The sequence below is a fragment of the Stegastes partitus genome, unplaced genomic scaffold, assembly GCF_000690725.1.
Source record: "Stegastes partitus isolate 25-593 unplaced genomic scaffold, Stegastes_partitus-1.0.2 Scaffold669, whole genome shotgun sequence".
Taxonomy (NCBI): Eukaryota; Metazoa; Chordata; class Actinopteri; family Pomacentridae; genus Stegastes; species Stegastes partitus.
Genome location: NW_007578400.1, coordinates 397945 through 417526, shown reverse-complemented (window position 1 = coordinate 417526; position 19582 = coordinate 397945). Strand labels below are relative to the sequence as shown.

The window sequence follows — 19582 nt, the reverse complement described above, 5'->3', positions numbered from 1 at the left end:
GAAGGCCGACAAGCGTAGGGCGAGGACCCGTCCATCGCCGCTTGCGGCTTTAATTTTATTATTGACCCCGTCTGGTTTGTCTGATTTTTTATTACAAACTATGGAGATGTATGCAGACATCTGATTCAACAGCAACATCTGAGGAACTATTAAAGATAAAAACCTGAACTTTTCACTCTTATTTCTCATCATGTCGTTGATTCAGAACCTGTAACATCGGACCAGTAGATCAAAGAATCTCTGATGATGGATGAGTTGAAATATTAAAACATTAAAGCTTTAATGAAAAATTCCACCTTTGAGCTCATATTCACACAAACCTGATGATGCAGAAGTCAGCCGGTGATGTTTAACACAAAACCACAACCTTGAGAAAAGTTTTTTTCCCCCTCAAAAACAGACTATTGGTGGTCGGTGGTTCTACTTCCAGCTAAAATGTCCTTTTAAAGGTCATGTTAAAGCGTTCAGAGCTGGTGGAGCAGGAGGATCCTGATGATTGGAGGTGGAGCAGCACCACCTGTTATCTGTTCTAACCAAAGCTCTGTCTGCAGAAGCTGATGCCGACGTGGACGTTCCTCCTCGGTTCCGGAGGATCAGAGCTCCGCTGGCTCCGACCGACACCCCGAAGCTGTGAGGACGGACTCTGGAAACCCTGAACCGTCCACGACGTCTGCAGCAGCTTTCCAGCGTCCCTGCTGGTATCTGCTCATCACCAGTGTTTCCCTCCACGTCTGGACCTTGTTGTGTTTTCTGACTGAAGCCACGATTGTCACACGTCTGCCTTTAGAATGTAAAAAAGATTAAAAAGTCTGAAGCGACTCAGCATCAGAATGCAGAGACGAGGACGCGTTCACCTGCAGATGGTATATTTAACGTTTAATAAACCTTTAACTCTTATTCACTGGACAACTGAAGACAGAACACCTGAAATGTCATCTTCTGATCTGGTTTCATCTCGTCTGCATTCGATGTTCAAGCTGTAATTCTACTTTATGTTCACAGGTTTTCATGCGTGTAAACTTGACTTTTGTTGTTTTATTTCACAAATGATTTCACTTCGCTGCACGTTTTCTGCATTTTTGACAAAAGGAAGCTGATGAGAGGTGACGTCCGGCTCACCTCTCACCACCGGAGATGAAGGAGTTTTTTTCTGAATTTCACAGAAATGTTTGTGACGTTTTCGTTTCCCTTCACGTTCAGGTTTTCTTATTTTTTCGTCACAAATCCATTTTAATGATGATTTTTTTTCAGCATGATGCCAAAAACACTCTTTCTTTCTTCTCTGGTGACATTAACTGGCCGTAGACCACGTTGGTGTTGTTTTCTATTTTTATAACTCGTGGAGCGTTTAACGTGGAAACTGTGAACTAAAAAAACGAGTGTAAACGTCTGTAAAGAGTTTTTTCATGGGGCCAAGATTTCTCCATAAAGATGTTTGTTTGCAGTGAAACTCTGCTTCATTTGCTGATTATTAGTTGGATCAACTTAACAGAAAGCTTAATTGGTGACACATGATTGAATGAAGTTTGTCCAGTTAACACCTCGTGTTGACGCTGCTGGTTCATTTGATTCCCCCTAAATGATCATTTCTGCAACTGAATTTTAAGTAAAGTTAATTAGATTTGTCTAATTTAAGTTCTTGCTTTCCCCAAGACTTTAATCTAGAACTAATAACTGTCGTTCTACCCAAAAAAGAAAGAACATTTTAAAGAAATGTGGATATCAGAGGCGAAGAAAATAGATTATTTTATTTTTTATTTTTTTACACTTTCACTCAAATTTCTAACAATTTATGAGTTTAAATAAATAAAAGTCCTGGAATCCACGACTGTAAACCACCTTCACTAAAATAACAGAAAAGAAAAGAAAAGTGAGACTTATTGGAAACTTTCCTTCAACTGCAGCTCAAACTATTTTAAAGGCACAAAATTAAAAAAAAACAAAGAACGCACATGAATGCTTTTTAATTCAATAAATACATGTAAATAATACAACTTCTTGGGGAGAATTCATTCACTTTATTATATTAATAATAATAAATTTTTAAAAAATCATTAATGTAATAGTATGATGTAAATAAACAGAAAATAAAAAACACTTTTTTTAAAGGAACATTTTGAACAATTTAATTTGATTTTACAGATTTTGTTCTTTTACAATGTGTGACTGCAGAATTACACAATTTTACTGCATTTAAATCTGCAAAAAACATTATTTGAAAGAAAAATTAGATATCGTATGGATTGAATTTAAATAATAATAATTTACTGTTTTACAGATTTTTCCTGTTTTGTTAAATAACTGAGTCAAGTTCACTGTTTAGTCAATAAGTCATAAAAATCACTGAAAAAAGAAATTTAATTTACATTTTAAACATAAAAAAGGTAAATAATTGTTTAAACTATTGTTTTATAGACGTTTCCTGTTTTGTTAAATTACAAATTATATCAAGTAAAATTACATTTAATTTTAATTTAATTTAGTTTTAGTCCTTTTACAGCTTCTGAGCGTCACAACATCACATCAGTTCTTAAATACTTCTTCTGGCACACAGTTTTCAGAGGTTTGCCATTTTTTAAGCGTATTTTTTGTTTGTACTTGACGTTTTAAATGATCAGCCGTTCAAACACTGACAGAGAAAACCAGAGTTTATTTCTATTTATGTATTTTTTGCTAAACCAAACTGAAGTCAGACTTGCAGACAGAACAAGTCACAGAAACACATTTTATCATATTAACAGTCTCAGAGCTAAAACACAAACCTAAAGGACACAAAACCAGACAAATAAAACCTTTAATTAGAACTCCCACCAGTGGTTTTAGTGAGGATGTCGTGAGATCAGCTGATTATCTGACTAATTAGTGGCGTCCGTTAGAACCAGAGGAACCACCTGCTCGTTAACCTTCTCTTGTGATTCTTTGGCTGACGGAGATCTAACTGATCGACGTTAAACGAGGCGGTGAAAACGTGAACCAGAGTTCCATCCAGATGCTCTGCCGGTTTCTTCTGCACAGTTTCTTTAGAGCAGATCTTCAGAAGACGCCACAAACCTGAACAAAGTCATGTGACCACGGAGCTCCTCGCCGGACGATGAAGTTGTTCACACACAGCGGGTCCTCGGTCCTGGAGGACGAATGAATGAATCTATTATAACAAAACATTTGACTCTGCAAGAGGGAATAAAACCAGTGACGGTTCCTGACGTCTCTGACTGGAGGTTTCAGTCGATTCACACAAAGAGAGTCTGGACGTGTCGGACCTGCTTCGTGGAGCAGAACCCGGTCTACGTACCTGACAGACGGGAACTCGGAGACGCAGACGGACCGGACGTGGATCTGTCCTTGCCGGGAGAACCAAGCTCCGGTGTTCTTCAGCGTGATGGAGCTGATCTCACACAGAGCGGCGGGATGAGCCAACACCGTCCGGTACACCGTCGCATCCGTCTGACTGGGAAACACATGAACAACGTCCTGAGAACGTCTCAGCCAATCAGCATCCATCACAGCTATCAACATCCGTCTTTACCGATTAGCAGCACGCTTTGGATCGGCGCCGTCGACAGTAAAGTAGAAAACAAGCTGAACCGGGATGAACCCGAGCACACAAACTTCTGTGGACTGGCCGTCCTGCACCTGCCGAGGCTTTGCAGCAGCGCCTCCAAATAGAAGCTGCAAGCTCACCTGTTTCTGGGAGGAATCAAGACCTGAGCTGCGAGCTGCGAGTTGATGAATGAGGCTGAAGAAGTGCTCCACTTAGACTTCCTGTGTTCGATGTGAGGCTTCACACTCGGCTATAAATATTCACATCGAGGCGGCAGAAAGTTGTGGATGCCGATAACCAGACGTAGTCATGTCTTAGTTTCTCTACACAAAGCAAACCAACAACTCCTTTAATCTACTTTTGGGTGTTTATGAGACCGTTTATGAGAAAACCATCGTCCGGATGAATCAACAGCGTTGACAAAATGTACCCAAAATCCAAAAAGGTGACAGAAAGACGGCATAACCTGAAGCCAGAAGTAGAGAAACACAAAATACTAAAGTACAGGACAATCCTGTTGCTAATTATCCTCCTTCATCACCTGCTTCTGCTGGATTTTAGGACAAACATACAAGAAACATATCAGAAGAACCTAAAACAAGGCTTAACCCGTAGATACAGGTCATATTTTATGTCTACACCACATGTTAAACCACAGATCTCGTCAGAATGTCTAAGCAGTCGATGTCATATTCATATATACTCAGAAAACGTGGCTTCTACAGTTTCTGGAGTCCCTAAAACCACCATGCTCCTTGATCCGACCCCCACTGGTGGATCTAGAATCCATCTCACATCTGACCCCAAACAGCCTGAGTGTAGAAACCTGCACTAAAGCAGAACTTAGGAGAAGGAACGTTTTTAGGAAAAGTCATCAAGTTTCAGGCTAAAAGACGTTTCAGGTGTTTTTACTGCTGTCAAAATCCAAAAGGGTCAAACTTGACAGGAAACGTGTCGAACTCTGTGAGCAGTAAGACTTTGCTCCGGGTCAGAACCAGAAAGTCTCAGTGATTTTGACTTTGCTGATGTCTTTGGACTTCCCTCCACAGAGTCTCTGGAGGTTCCTCAGGAGAGAATAAAAACAGACGATGATGAAGTAACGAAGCTTCTCAGAACGAACAAACGGTTTGAAGAACACACCCGGTGGTTCCTGTTGGACTTGGCATCGGCAGCGTGGAGCCGATCTGCGTCGCGTCGACAGTCTGCTGGTTGTCTTGGCTCACCGTCGGTCCGTCACCTCCCACCAATCACGGCCGTCCCTGAACGCCCACAGTTTACCGTCTTCTAATGGTTTGTTCCAGCAGGACGATCCATCCACACGATGTCCAACGTGTGTGTGCTCGACGTTCGGCTGGACCAATCAATCACCTGTTTCCAAAGCGCTGCCATCCCATAATCCCGTGTGCTGCTTTGTTTCTCGACAGCTGAGGGCATTTTAACTCAGAGACTCCTGTTTGAGTGAAATCGATCAGCGGTTTGTAAAAGAACCGGTTAGTAACGAGATAAAAACGTTGCTCCTCCTGTCGATGTCAGAGCTTTTATTTTGTTAAACCGATATAAACTTCAGGTAGAACTCCTCGTTTGGTTCTTTTATTTTGGTTTAATTCAGTAATAGTTCCTTCTTTCTGTGATTATTGCTTTTCTTCGGGGGCTCGTCCGGGACACCAGAAATGATCCCACATGTGCAAATTTGCAAACTTGAAAAGGTTTGATTCCACACAAAGGGGAGAGTATGAAGGTCAGACTGGTTTTGTGAAGATTAAAGATGAGTTCGGTGGACTGTCCTGACACCAGAATCAGATCTGAATCCAGCAGAACTCTTTTGGGACGGTGCAGAACAGCAGAACACAATCTGCAGAGATTACATTCAAGTGAACTTCCAGCATCTTGTGGGATCCATGAAGTTCAGAGTGCTCAGTGATGACAGAAAAACACCTTCTTCTCCTTCAATATTTAAATGTCAGACCTCGATATACCTACAACCTTATGGTCTGGATAGTCTGGATACATCTGCGTACTTTAAAACATTAACAACGGAGGAGGATCAGGTCTTCTTGGTACCTACAGCCTGAGTCTCTGCTCTGTTCCCAGGTTCTCCGTCCTCAGCGTCACTTCGACTTCGGCTCGTTTATCCAACGGCGACACCTCCAGCTGCAGCAGGATGTGATGAGCTGAGGTCAGAGGAACATCGGTTAGAAAGACTTCACACTGAACAAGCGTTCAACATGTCGTAGTTCAGTCATCTGTCCACATGTCGCTTGGTTCCTTCTGGTCGAACACTCACCGCAGAAAGGAGGCGAAGACGTCGTGAGGAGGAAAACTTTCTGCTCTTGAGGAATCGGAGACGAGTCGAGAATCCCGCTGTTCTTAGATAAACCTGAACACAGGAGAACAAACAGCAGCTTTAAGGATGATTCCTGGAGAAATGTGTTCGTATCTGAGTTGTTCAACTTAATTGTGTTAAAATCTGCACTTCAGACGCAAAAGTTGAAACTGAAACTGGACTCAGCTCCTGTAATTAAAATCCGACTGAGACACATCCAGGTCCTGAATGAAGCACAGATCTGTAGTTTACCGTCTGTAGAGCCAGTTTACAACATCTGTCATCTCATCTTTACTCAGCAATGTGAGAACCTAACGAGCCTTAAACAGAGAACAGAGAACCCGACAGTCCACAGCTGCTTTGGATGCTCTGTGAGCGACCAATCAGCGATGACGGGAAGGAACCACATTAAAAACCCTGTAGGGAGGAAACGATGCTGTGGCCCGATAGGGAAAAGTTCACTTTGACTTTTGGCAGCGATTTGTTGTACGTTTTTACACAATTCATAAAAAAAATAAATAAAATGCGTTTAAAAATCCCCACAGACAAATTCTGCCTTTTCAAAATATAATATTTGAATCTGTCTTTTTGTTCTTGTTGTTCCTTTTGATCTTCTTCTTGCTTTTGTTCTTGTTATTTACGTCGTCTAGTTCTCTTCAGTCTGCCTTCCAAAATATAATATTAAACTTTTTATTCTTCTTCTTCTTCTTCTTGTTCTTTTTTACAGTCTTCATCATCTTGTTGTTGTTGTTGTTGTTGTTCTCCTTGTTTTTGTTGTTTTTCATCTTGTTCTTGTTCTTGTTATTTTCTTCTTCTTCTTCTAGTTCTTGTCAAATTCTGCCTTCCAAAATATAATATGATTAAACAGTCAGCTGACTTCTACTTGTTCTGTTTGTTCTCCTTCCTTCTCTTTTTCATATTCTTTATCCTTCTTGTTCATCTTCTTGTTTTTTTCTAGTTCTTGTCAAATTCTTGCTTCCAAAACATAATAATATTAAACTTTCTTTTTCTTGTTGTTGTTCTATTTTTTATATTCTTCCTCTTCGTCTTGGTTTTCTTTTGGTTCTATTTCTCGTCTCATTCTTGCTTCCAGACGATGACCAGACTGGACCGACACCGACCAGAGTTACACCGATGGTTCTGTGTGACTCATGTCATTATTATGTTGTCAGTTATCAGTTCAGCAGCAGCAGCAGAAACCCGTCATCATGTCAGAACCACCATCAGAACCTTTCACTGACTATAAATCTGTCGTTTTTATTGTAAAAACACAAACGTTCCCTCAACGTTTCTATGCTCCAGAACCAGAACATTAAACCGCTCGTCGTACCTATAGCTGGACACGTTCCCTTGAAGACGTCGCAGTCGACACAGGTTCCCTTCAGGAAGTCCTCGTAGGTGGAGCAGGGGATCCCCACCAGCGGACACGAGCCGTTCAGGGCGCTCATGTAGACGTGCAGCGCCCTCATGTGGTCGCAGATCACGTAGCCGTACACTGGAAAGTACACCAGAACTGACAACACACAGGAGCACTGAGGCAGCCGGGCTCGCGTTCAGAACTCAGTGACTACAGGCAGAAACAGCTCAGCAGCTCCTCTTGCTGTGAGCTCCGGTTCTCAGGTTCTAGTCGGGGCAGAACTTACTTGAGGCGAACCGGGATCGAGCACATCCGGTCTGGTCCTTCCCTCCGTTCAGGAAAAAGTCCACGTGACCGACGGGGATGGAGATGCCGAAGTCTGGAGCAGAACAAACCAGCATTAATACGGTAGCAGAACCTCCAGGAACCTTCACCGGGTTCCTCACATGGCCGGCGTGGAGGAACGCTCCAGATCTACAACAACTGATCAAGGAGCTCCTCAGAGAGGTTCTCCAAGAAGCACTCTGGGAGGCTGGGAGCTTTGGTCCTATTAGTAGTACTAGTAATACTAGGAGTAGTAGTAGTACTAGTAGTAGTAGTAGTTGTAGTAGTAGTACTAGTAGTGGTAGTAGGAGTAGTAGTATTAGTAGTAGTAGTAGTAGCTGTCATATTTGTAGTAGAGCAGATAGTAGTAGTACTAGTAGTGGTAGTAGTATTAGTAGTAGTAGTAGTAGCTGTCATAATTGTAGTAGTAATGATAGTAGTAGCTTTATTGTGCTTCCTCTTTTTCTTCTTCTTGTTCCTCTTCTTTCTGTTCTAGTACTCGTTGTTGTTGTTGTTCTTCCTGTTCTTCATGTTGCTCTTTTTTTGTTCCTCTTCTTCTTCTTCTCAATGTTTTTGATGTTTTTGATGTTGTTCTTTTTCTTCTAGTACTTGTTCTTTTTTTATTCCTCTTCTTCTTTGTCTTCTTCTTCTTTGTCTTGTTCCTTTTCTTGTCATTGTTGTTGTTCTTTCATTGTTCCTTTTTTTCTTCTTCTTCTCAATGTTTTTGATGTTGTTCTTCTTGTTCTTTTTCTTCTAGTACTAGTTCTTTTTTTTTATTCCTCTTCTTCTTCTTCATGTTCTAGTACTTGTTGTTCTTCTTCGCGATGTTTTTGCTGTTGTTCTTCTTCTTCTTCTTTCTGTTGTAGTACTTGTCGTTGTTCTTCCTTTTTGTAGTTCTTCGTGTTCTCTTCTAGTATTTGTTGTTGTTCTTCTTGTTCATCTTCTTGTTCTTCTTGTTCATCTTCTTGTTCTTCTTCTACTACTGGCTGTTGTTGTTGTTGTTGTTGTTGTTGTTGTGGACTATTTTTTCGACCTCAGACACAACAGAAAACGTGACACAATGACTTCGATGTCTGTAAATGTTTACGTGTGACGTTCGCCTCCAGCAGCTGATGGAGGACGTTTGATTTAACCACAGTGTGTTTGTAGGAGTTAAACGTTTCATTTTCTGTTCTTTAAACGCTAACAGAAGCTTTAACAGTTGTTTTTTTACTCTACGAACCAGTTTTTAAAATTTCTCTCCTCAAACACAAACCTGTCAGAAAACCGTTTAAATCTTTCTCACATGTGGAAAAAAAAAGGTTCTGAAATGTTCTGAACACTTCAGCATCAGAGGAGCAAAGTTTCTCTCACAGTCGGAGTCGGTGTGGATGGCGTCGACAAACTGAGCGTCCGACGGATCCAGTCGGTCGAAGGTGTCGGCGCCTTTAAACATGGGTCCGGCCGGGTCCAGACCTGGAGGGAAAGCAGGAAAAATGTGTTTAGGAGTTCAGAAATCTTTCAGAATAAAGAATTCACACAAGAACTCAGAAGGACTGTAACAATAAAAGAGTTGAATCGTGGTCGGACAGGAAGTTCTGTATTCACCCCGACAACTGAACCGGAGCAGCGTCTTTATGTTCTGTTGTTTAGGTTCTGTTTCAGGTCGTTCATTTAAATAAAGCCGCTGTGTGGCTGCTTCGTGTGGTGACGTCTGACCAGACGGATGGAAATGTGCTTTTTGTGGGAATGAAACTGCTGCTGCTGTTTTTAGGAAGCAGCTGCAGAAAGTAAATATTAAAACCAAAGAAACCGACTGACAGTAAACGGGGTGTTTGGTCGGATCCGGTCTTTGCACAGGTTCCAAACAAACCCGGCTTCATTTCTGGATGTTTTCTGTTGAATCCCTGCTTCTCTTTTCCTGCCATTTCTTCTTACGTTATGTCATAACGAACAGAAACGTTCTCAAGAAGGAGTTTGTTCTCAAACTTTGACAGTCCAGAACTCAACAGTACGGTGGCCGGGAAGTCCAAAACAAGTTTACAAGTCAAATCAACCGGAAAGGGAGCGTACCAGCTCTGGGACTGAACCAGAAGTGGTAACGGGGAGAGCGACTGAGTGACATTTTGCCCGTTTAGTGACACACATGAGCCGATTAAGGCGGTTTGGTTTTTCATGCGGTCGGTCTTTAGAATTCTGACCTGGTGCTGACCAGACAGAAGGACCGGGTACGAAGGGGGACCTCGACAGCCCGACTTGTTGTGTTTAGAAAAACCAAACCGTGTTAATCGGCTCATTTGTGCCACAAGACGGGCAAATCGTCACCCTGTCCACCTTGGGTCACCAACAAGAGCTCTGATTGGCTGCTGCCCGTTTCCACTTCCTGTTCAGTCCCAGCGTCGGTATGCTCCCTCTCTGGTTGATTTTACTTGTAAAGCGTTTCAGGAGTTGGTAAACTTGTTTGGCACTTCCTGGCCACCGTACAACAGTGATGATAGAAACATTTACGACCTAACAGGAAGCTCGGTGACTGTTTGTCTTGCGTCTCGCGGTTTCCTGGACTCGTCTCGCTCGCCAGCTGTGAAGCCTCTGAACTGTGCTCGCATTAAAAGCCAACACAAGCGTCTCCACTCAGACAAAGAGACCCGAAATAAACAAGAGAACAGAGAAGCATTGTGCCGCTGGATGAGAGGAGTCTCACAGCGCCGCCATCAAAGTGTCGTTGTTCTCTGAAGAACCCTGCAGAGCTCCCAAAGACACCTTCAGTGTCTCGTTGTTCGACCTGCTTTTGTCGATGAAGCAGCAGAAACCAACAATATTAAAGTTCATATGTCCTGTTATAAGGTAGAGTTTATAATATATTAATATATTATATATTTCTGTCTCAGATGTTCACCTGACATTTTAAAACTCTGATATAATGGGAGTCACTGGGAGTTCTGGTCTCTGAACTCTGATCTCGGAGGTGATTTATGAGGAAACCGTCGATCCTGCAGCAATGAGACTCACACGGGATGGAAGAGGAACAAATCCCATCACTTCTATGTACAACCTGTTCAGTCTGAGGAGGAACGGTGAGAAGGAGACGAAGCTAGCAGCTGCTATCGTACCATCTGTCTTGTTTAAAGCTACAAAAGAAATTCTGGATGTTTCAAAAATTCATAAAACTTAAACTGCGACTGCGTAAAAACCCTAAAAGACATCAAACCACAGAATTAGACGGATAATGTTCAAAGTCTTGTGACGCATTTAAACTTTGAATTTAGTTCCTGCTGTAAAACCTTGTGGAGCTACAGGGTTCCAAAGCCGGCTGGTTTTGGCCGACCTCCCATTCATTTCAATGGAGATTTTTAAACACATTTTTTAACAAATTTCGTAAAAACCGTACGAAGAATTGCAACCAAAAGTCAAAGCAGACCTTTCTCTGTCGATGTTTTGATATATCATTTGTATGGGTTTTCTCAAAGCTGCGGGGTAAGTGAATCAATAATCAATAACTAATAATCAATGAGCTCCACTGTTTGTACAGAAAAGCTTAATTAATGATAAAATAATAAATCTGCTCCTCAGAATCTTCAGCTGCGTCTTTCTGCAGTCAGGCAACAGTCCGGTGGATGTTTCTGATTCAGCTTCTCACCGTAAGAAAGGATTTTGGTGCAAATCAACTAAATGAAGTTTTTAAGCACTGAAGTCCTGAAATCCTTTCATTCCTCTCAAATCAACAGTTTGATTTGCAGCCACTAGTTTCCAATTCTTCATGTATTTGATTCACCCAAACATAAAACATGACTTTCTCATGATTTACTGGTGTCGACTTCTATTTAAAATAGAATACAACAGAGTTTCTTCATTGTCAGTGCTTTCATACAATCAGACATCTGTGCAAATATAAGCTGCAAAAATCTTGAAGGAAAATCAAACGTGCACGTTTGTCCATGAAAACTTTTTAAAGATCACCTATTGATGTATTCTGAACTATAAAAACTGAACATACATAAAAAGTCGAGGCTTAAAATGGTGCAAATATCACACATGAGCTGCAGCTGCACGTAAAACACGAATCGTTTCAGTAAATGAATCCAACCTGATCAAATGAAAGGTGTAAAAGGTGTAGATATGTCCAGGTTCTGCAGATGTAAATGGTTGATTTGCTGCAGATAAATTAAATAAACGTGGATTTTATGAACCTCATCTTCCCAAAACTAAACCACTGGTTTTGAGGAACAAAGTGTTCGTTTCAAGCTGAATCCAGTAAAAGTGAACTCGTCTCAGGTGGTCTGGACTCACCTGTGATCCTTCCGATCTTCCCTTCGAACAGAGTCCCAACGAAGCCGGCGACGTGAGCGCCGAGGCTGACCCCGATGAAGTGGAAGGACTCCAGTCTGCAGCCGTGTTTCTGTCCAACAAGAACAACGTCTGCAGCGTTATTAAGAACACCAGGCAGTCGAACTCAGGTTGAGTCTTTGCTTCAGCGCAAAGACGGTAAACTGAGGTTCCACATGTCAGAACCTTTATTCGTACGGAACGTTCTCTAGCTGTGATGCGACATGTTGACGGGGGAACATTTTGCCTTTTTGTTGAAGGAACACTGAGCTGAGCTCGATCCAAACTGCAGGTGAAATCCAGAAGGACTTGAACCTCGGTTTGGTCCAAAAAGTGGATCCACCTTTCGTAGAATTTCACACTTCTACCAAAAACAGCTCCAGATGTTCATTTCAAGTGGAACCGGTGGCGCTAGAACCCATTAAAACACCAAAAATCTGATGGTCGTTTACACCAGAAACCCTCCAGACACCTCGATCTGATGTGACGTGTTTGGGTTGGTAACCAGGATCTTCCATTAAAAGTGAAAGTCAACCAAGAAAAGCTCTTAATGAGGAGCTCAGGTGGATCTAAAGGGATTCGAGCTCCATTAGTTCCTACCAGTAGAAGCTGCAGTTTGATCTCTCAGTGCTCTTTAGATTCTAAAATATCTATCAATTAGAATAATTTCCTCCATCTAGCGCTGAACTAATGAACCATCCTGTGACGTACTGATGGGTTTATGGTTTTATGGACCGTTTAGCGCCGCCTTGTCTTATTTTTAGTCCTACAACAGAAGAAACCTGGAAGCTTCTCAGACCTGCAGCTGGTTGATGAGGACGGAGATCTGCAGCGCCACCTCCTTGTAGTTCTCCACCACCAGGTTGTAGGCGAAGGAGGCGCCGTAGACCCAGTCCACCACCACAACGTTGGCGTCCTGAGCCCGGAGCAGGGCCCGGCCCAGTTCCTTCACCCAGGACGGCTTGCTGCCCAGAGCCCTGCAGGGGAGGAAACATTACAAAAAAAGAAGTTGTAGCTCGTACGAGGGCTCAGGAAGCTCATAAACAGCTGAGTTCATGTAAATACTGAATACGTTTCTCCTAAAATGGGTTTTCATGTTTCCTGGTTTGCTGATTTTTAGAGTTTTGTCGTCTTTTGCATAAAATTTAAGTCAGCAAGGAGTAAATCAGAAGAAAACCTGGAAAAAACCACTTTAAACTGTCGACATGTACAACCAGAACTAGGAACTTCTAGAAGCTGAATGTCTTTCTCTATGGCATTAAATATTCAGGATTAAACAATAAACTATCAACATAAGGGTGAAAACCATATTTAGTCCTGATTTATGAAGAGTTTTACTGCTTTACAGGCGTCGTTGGGATGCTGTGAATGTGGTTTTATCAGGTCTGATCACGTTTTAAATTCTTCACAGCAGAGTTTTAGATTCCTACAAACCAGACTGAAGAATCAAAGTTCTCTTGAACTGGATTTTTTCTGTTTATTTGCTTTAAAAGTTTAAAGTGTTGTTGAGGTCTTTGGTGTAGATGGAGGTCAGTGAAGAGCAGATGATAAAAAGTCTTAAACCAGGAACATGAACATGATTATACCAGCTGTTAACATCTAGAACTACAGCCGAGAACTTTAATCAGAAGAACATTAGACTTTTCCAAAAACTACTAAGCCGACAGTGAACGTTCCCACAACGCTGAGACAACATTACTTGCAATTCTAAGATATTTTTCTTTTAGAAGGAAACTGTTTCAATGAAAAGTTTAAAGAACGTTTCAAGAACATTCTAACTTCCAGTAACGTTCCTATACAGTCGACATAATGTTCTAACATCAACATTCAGGGAACGTTGTCGAAGATCATGTTCAACGATAACAAAGTAAAAATGTTTTCCAGACGTTCTCGAGGCCTCATAAAACGTTCCTGTAACATGATGTCTTAACGTTGGTGGAACGTTCTGCCTGCAACATTTTGAGGATGTTCTTGAGGGAAACACATTATAAAACATTCTCACAATGTTCCGTGATAACAAAGGGAGAACGTTCTCAAGCCAACATTTAAAGGTGGAACGTTCTGGCGGCTACGTTCTGTTCTGGGGATGGTGCTGTCGAGAACGTTCTTCTAGAAAACTTTCCCACAGAGAACGAAGGAAGGACGGATGTTCTCCATGCAACATTAGGAAAATGGCCTAAGAACATTTTTAGAGAACTTTCTGGGAACTAAAAGAAAACCTACTGTTGAAAACACTGCTGGAACTTTCTTAGAACGTTTTTAGGACAAAAAAAATTCTCAATGCAACAGTTGCAACAGGAAAATGGTTTAAGGCCACTTGTAAAGTGTCTTTGGAGAACATTCTGGGAACTAAAAAAACAACAATAAAAAAATTAGCAGGACTTTGGAGAACTTTCTCAGAATCTTTTGGGAACAAAGAACATCTAGCTGGATCTGTGACGTTAGCTTTGATACGTGGATTAAGTCAAATGCACCTGAAACCATCTTTCGACAATCAAAATCAGTGTAAAAAACACGTTTGTTTGTGGTTTGTGAAGCGTTCTGCTGCTTTACCAGCTCCGTGACCAACAAACAGCCAAATGTCACCAGATGTTGACGTGAGCTCCACATGGTTCAAACAGGTAGAAACATAGAACTCTGTCAGAAGGAATCACAGGAACTGGTCTGATTTGGACTTCATGGTTCTCCGGACCTTCCCCCCCCAGCTCACCTGTATCCGTGGACGATGACCTTGGTGGGCCGGGAGATGTTGAAGTCGGAGTTGTGCTTGGTGAGAGACTCCAGGTTGAACTTCTGGGCGCAGTCCAGGGTTCTCCTGGTCAGCAGCAGGTACTGGACCTGCAGCTTGGCCCGGTGCTGCCGGTACTCCGTCCACGTGGTGTTGTTCAGATCCGCACACTCATCGTCCTCATGACTCTCGTCCAAACCTGGTGGACACAGGAATCCAGTGAACTCGTCTTTTTCTAGCTCAGTCAGCGTAAATACAGTCATGGACAAGAGCTTCCATCCACAAGCTTCATCTTCAGTCTGGAGTTTACCGTCACTCCTAGAACTCAGAACCAAGCAGTCCGGTATGTTGGTTCTGTCACAGATTTATTAAAGGTCTTCTGGAAATATGACAAAATCTGTTGGATCAAAATATAAAAACAGAAATTAAAATATCTGGTTAGACGTCCATGTTCTCCTCAGTCGGGTTCTTCTGGTTCCGTCCACCAGCTTCTGGTCCATCTTTGACTCCTCTGGACAGAACCGCTGCAGTTCAACTAAACTCGTTGTGAATCTTGAACACAAAAACAATCACCTTTGCAAAGGTCGTCTGTAAATATGACGAGATGTACTGGATCAGAAACAGACATTCAGAACCTTAAAGCTCCACTGATCACATGGACAAAGAAAAGGCCTTCTGGAGGAAAGTTCTGGTCAGATGGAACCAGCACTGAGCAGAACCATGTGTGGAGGAGAGAAGGTGAGGCCTTCAACCCCAAGAACACCAGACCTACCATCCAGCATGGAGGTGGCAGCATCATGCTCTGGTTCTGTTCTGCTGCCAGTGGACCTGGAGCTTTACACAAAGTCAGTGGACCAATGAAGAAGGAAGATCACCTCCAGGTTGTTCAGGAGAACCTGAAACCATCAGCAGAAGGTTGATCTTGGACACAGTTGGATGTTCCAACCAGACAATGAGCCCAAACACACATCAAAGTGGTGAAGAAATGGTTCCATCAGGCTGGAATGAAGGTTCTAGACTGGTCTCCCCAAAGTCCTGACTGGAACCATCCAGAACCTGTGGACTGATGAAGGAACAAGTCTGAGTCAGAAAGACGACAAGTTTAGTTGAACTGCAGCGGTTCTGTCCAGAGGAGTCAGAGATGGACCAGAAGCTGGTGGACGGAACCAGAAGAACCCGACTGAGGAGAACATGGACGTGTAACCAGATATTAACATTTCTGTTTGTTTATTTATGATCCAGCAGGTTTTCATGTTTCCAGAAGACCTTCAATAAATCCATGACAGAACTAAAAAGCAGGATTGTTTTTTGTGATGGACCGGACAGAACCCAGAGTTCTGGAGACTCCAGACTGAATCATAGACATGGTTTCTACAAGTCCATGGAAACCGTTGATCATTCCTAGTTTTTATCAGTTAAAGTGTCCCTTTTGTTTTTATTCCAGATCCGTTTAAACCAGGAGTTCTTTGTTTGGTTCTGACTGCAGACGGTGAGCTGACTGACTGTTTGTGTGACTGATCCAGTTTCACATCTGAAGCTTGTTCCAGGTTCAGCCTGTTTCACACCTCAGGAGGACTTTAAACCAGTTAGTTAGAGCATTTTAAATCCTGCACAGTGCACTGATCAGATCATAGTTTTATATTTAATCACGATGCAACTGATGAATCCTCGTTGTTTTATTGATTTAAACTCATTATTCAGGTTTATCTGACTCCACTGCTTGTACCTGAGACCAGCTGTCACTGACTGCAGCAGGTATTAAAACAGCATTTCTCAGCTTCCTGATGGGTTTCAGAGCTCAGACCACCGAGCCAACAACCAGAGCCGTCACGTATGACAATAAAACATGCTGCTTTGTGCTCATACTGGACTTGTGATATTTTAGCACATGGAGCTGACTTTCACTCTGCTGACCTCACAGCGCTTCGCCAAACCAAACAGGAAGTAGGAGGGGATTGGTTACGGTAAAGCTATGACGCAATGTTTACTCTGACAAACACACTTTATTGTTTTACCTTCAGTCGTCCTCACAGGTGTTCATACGTCCTGATTTAAAGACGGAAACAAACAGCTGTCACTGGAATAAACTGACAAAAGTAATAATAAAGAAAAATCTCATGTGAAATTGCTTTGAATTGTGGCTCAACAGAAATATTTAAAAAAACAAAACAATCAAAGCAGGGACCCGTAGACTAACATGTACCTGAACAACCCTCTGAGCCAATCAGGGCCTTCATCAGGTGTTCCTGTAGCTCTCAGTCACACCTGCTGACAGGTGTTCTGGCTCTCATTTGTCTGGAACTTTTTATTTGTTTGTTTGTTTTAAATTCGTTTCAACCACAATCCAAAAGCACCGTTTTATTTCACTAAATTATAATTCAGCACATTTTTATTTATTATCACTTTTTCAGTTTCTACTTATTTGAGGGACTGTCGTGAGTTTTGTCTTTTCTTTAATGGAAGAATAAATCAGAACTGAGCTTCATCATAATTATTTATTTCATAAATAAATTCTGTTGTTTTTATTCTGTTCATATTGAGCTCTTTTTCCATCGCACTACTTTTTATATATATTTATATTTATATGTCTACAGTTCTTATTAACCAGTCGCTGCCTCACAGGTTCCGGTTCTGTTCACTCCAGGAGCCCAGCACTGACGTTGTTTTTGTGTTTTTGTGCAGTGACAATAAATAAAGTCTAAAGTTGTTATTCTGGTGTTTCATTAACATATAACCCAATAAAGCTACAGAACCCTGGTGTGTTCTTGGTCCAGATCCAGATTCTAACACCTCCCTCCTGGGACTGGACCTGAGTGCGAGCTGCTCCGTTAAGCTGCAGCAGACTTACGTAACACCAGCACCGAGCCAGGTCCCCGCTGTTCTGCCGGACCGAACATCTAAAGCACTACAAACACCTGAACCGAGCAGCAGAACTCACCCTCCGCCGGCGACCAGACGAGGAGCAGCAGAACCCAGAGGAGGACGGTTCCGCCTCCTGAAGACATCCTGTGAGCGGAACCGGGAGAGCAGCTGCTCGGGCCGGTGGATGGAGATCAGCTGGAGGAAATCCCTCAAAGCTCTGTTGCTCAACCAGGAAGGAACCGGCGTAAAACCCACCCAGCACAAGTGCAGACTCAGCAGATTCCGGCAGCTGGTTCCGGTACCGCTCCGCTGTGAGGCTGGGGCGGCTCTGGGCTCGTTCATCTGGGCTTTCTCTTTTCTGTTGTGCAGCCAACAGGCGGCTGCAGGTCTTTGCCTGGTGGTGGATCCATGACCTCATTTGTGCTGAATGGCTGTTTGTTCGAGCGGCTGGACTGGGCTCGGCCTGTGGGAGGTTCTGATGTCTGTCAGCAGCACCGAGTGAGCAGAGGTCACCCCCACCACGGGGAAACCGATAATCAATAATCAGCCCATTGATTGTTCCGGGTTACGTAATGGGAACGTTTCCGTGAACGTGATGACTCAGAGGCGGTTCGGACGAACTGGGCTTCTGGAGACTCACGCTGGAATCTACAGAACTGCGTTTTTTATAAATTCCCCCAATGTGAGCGAGTCTGTCGTCAGTAAAACACAAACACACGTCAGAGGTTCTTCTGGGTTCTTCTGGGTTCTTCTTGTTTATTTGAACTGAGTTTAATAATTAATTTTTACTTCATTTTGTAATTTTTAATCGTTTTTCTTTTAACACGTTAATACAAACTCTTATGCACCGAAAGAAAAATAAAATCAAATAAATAAGTCAAGAGTTTTTTAAGTTTAAAAAATAAATAAAAAATCACAAAAAAATACCAGAAAATTTCCTCTTTTTTTCCAGATTTTTAAAATTATTATTAATATTAGTTTTTGTTATTTTTTCCATATAAAGAATTTTTAAAAATCTGCAATTTTTATTGTAATGTCACAAATGCTCCCCCTTCTTATTTGTAAAATGTTGTGTTTCTTTTTTTAAGATTCAAGTTCTAATTTCACATACAACTAGTGATAATTACCAATAATAGAAAAAAATGTAGTTCTTCAGTTTTAAATCAAACATTAGTTTGTTAAATGAGAGACATCTGTTTTAATATATATAACATTTAATTTAATGTTTAATTAAAGGTATTAATATGTGAAAAAACAATAAAATAACCTACATATAATATATAATCATGCATTTTTAGTTCCATTTCTAATGATAATAATAACAATAATAATATATTTTAATAACAGAAATATGCTGTATTTTTGTGAGGTGGTATTCTTTATATTTTACAGTAATTTTGGGGTTCTGGTATATTAAGTGGCTGCAGGTGGCTCAGTGGTTAGCACCGTGGCCTCACAGCTAGAAGGTCGCCGGTTGGCGTCCCGGTGAGGACACCCGGGATCTTCCTGCGTGGAGTCTCCATGTTCTCCCCGTGCAGCGTGGGTTCTCTCCGGGTTCTCCGGCTTCCTCCCACAGTCCAGAAACATGCTGAGGTTAATTGGTGATTGTAAATTGTCCGTAGGTGTGAATGTGAGTGTGCTTGGTTGTCTGTCTCTAAGTGTAGCCCTGTGATAGACTGGTTACCTGTCCAGGTGAACCTGCCTTCACCCTGAGTCAGCTGGGATAGGCTCCGCCCCCCATGACCCTGGTGAGGATCAAGGTGTAGAGATGATGGATGGATGGAATATGAAGGTTGTTGTTGTTTACAGTGTAGTTGGTAAAAAGCTTCAGTTTATGAGCTCACAGGAAATAAACATTTTTAAAAATGTGCATTAAAAGTTTACAGTGTGAAAGAATCTGTTGTCCTCATAAAGTTTAGAACATTTGGGCTCAGAGGCTTTTAGCTTTTCCTAAAATCTCCTCCTTCATGAGCTCATTCTGATCTTTGATCTCCAACACAGAAACAAAGAGGAAGTCTGAGGCTTCGCTGACCCCTAGTGGTGACATCAAAAACATCTACGCTAAACTTATCCGAATCTTTTTTTTTTAAATCCTCAAATTTGCCTCTAAAACCATCGAGATGCTTCACATTTACAGCATAAAAA

General features: G+C 42.0%; 1 protein-coding gene across 2 annotated transcripts; it reads right to left on the bottom strand.

Annotated features, from left to right (window-relative positions):
- Positions 1-2630: 2630 nt before the first annotated feature.
- On the bottom strand, positions 2631-17826 carry pla1a (phospholipase A1 member A). 2 transcript variants are annotated; one of them, XM_008290378.1, is made up of 11 exons: positions 17514-17826; positions 14558-14774; positions 12647-12824; positions 11812-11920; positions 8899-9000; positions 7508-7600; positions 7195-7377; positions 5826-5918; positions 5607-5712; positions 3293-3448; positions 2631-3124 (listed from the first exon to the last, which is right to left on the bottom strand). In XM_008290378.1, exons 1-11 carry the CDS (start codon positions 17578-17580, stop codon positions 3034-3036), a joined length of 1395 nt encoding a protein of 464 aa, XP_008288600.1. In that variant the 5' UTR covers positions 17581-17826; the 3' UTR covers positions 2631-3033. The 2 variants fall into 2 exon arrangements, with proteins under 2 accessions (XP_008288600.1, XP_008288601.1); XM_008290379.1 differs by having other exon boundaries at positions 7195-7359.
- Between the last annotated feature and the right edge of the window lie 1756 nt (positions 17827-19582).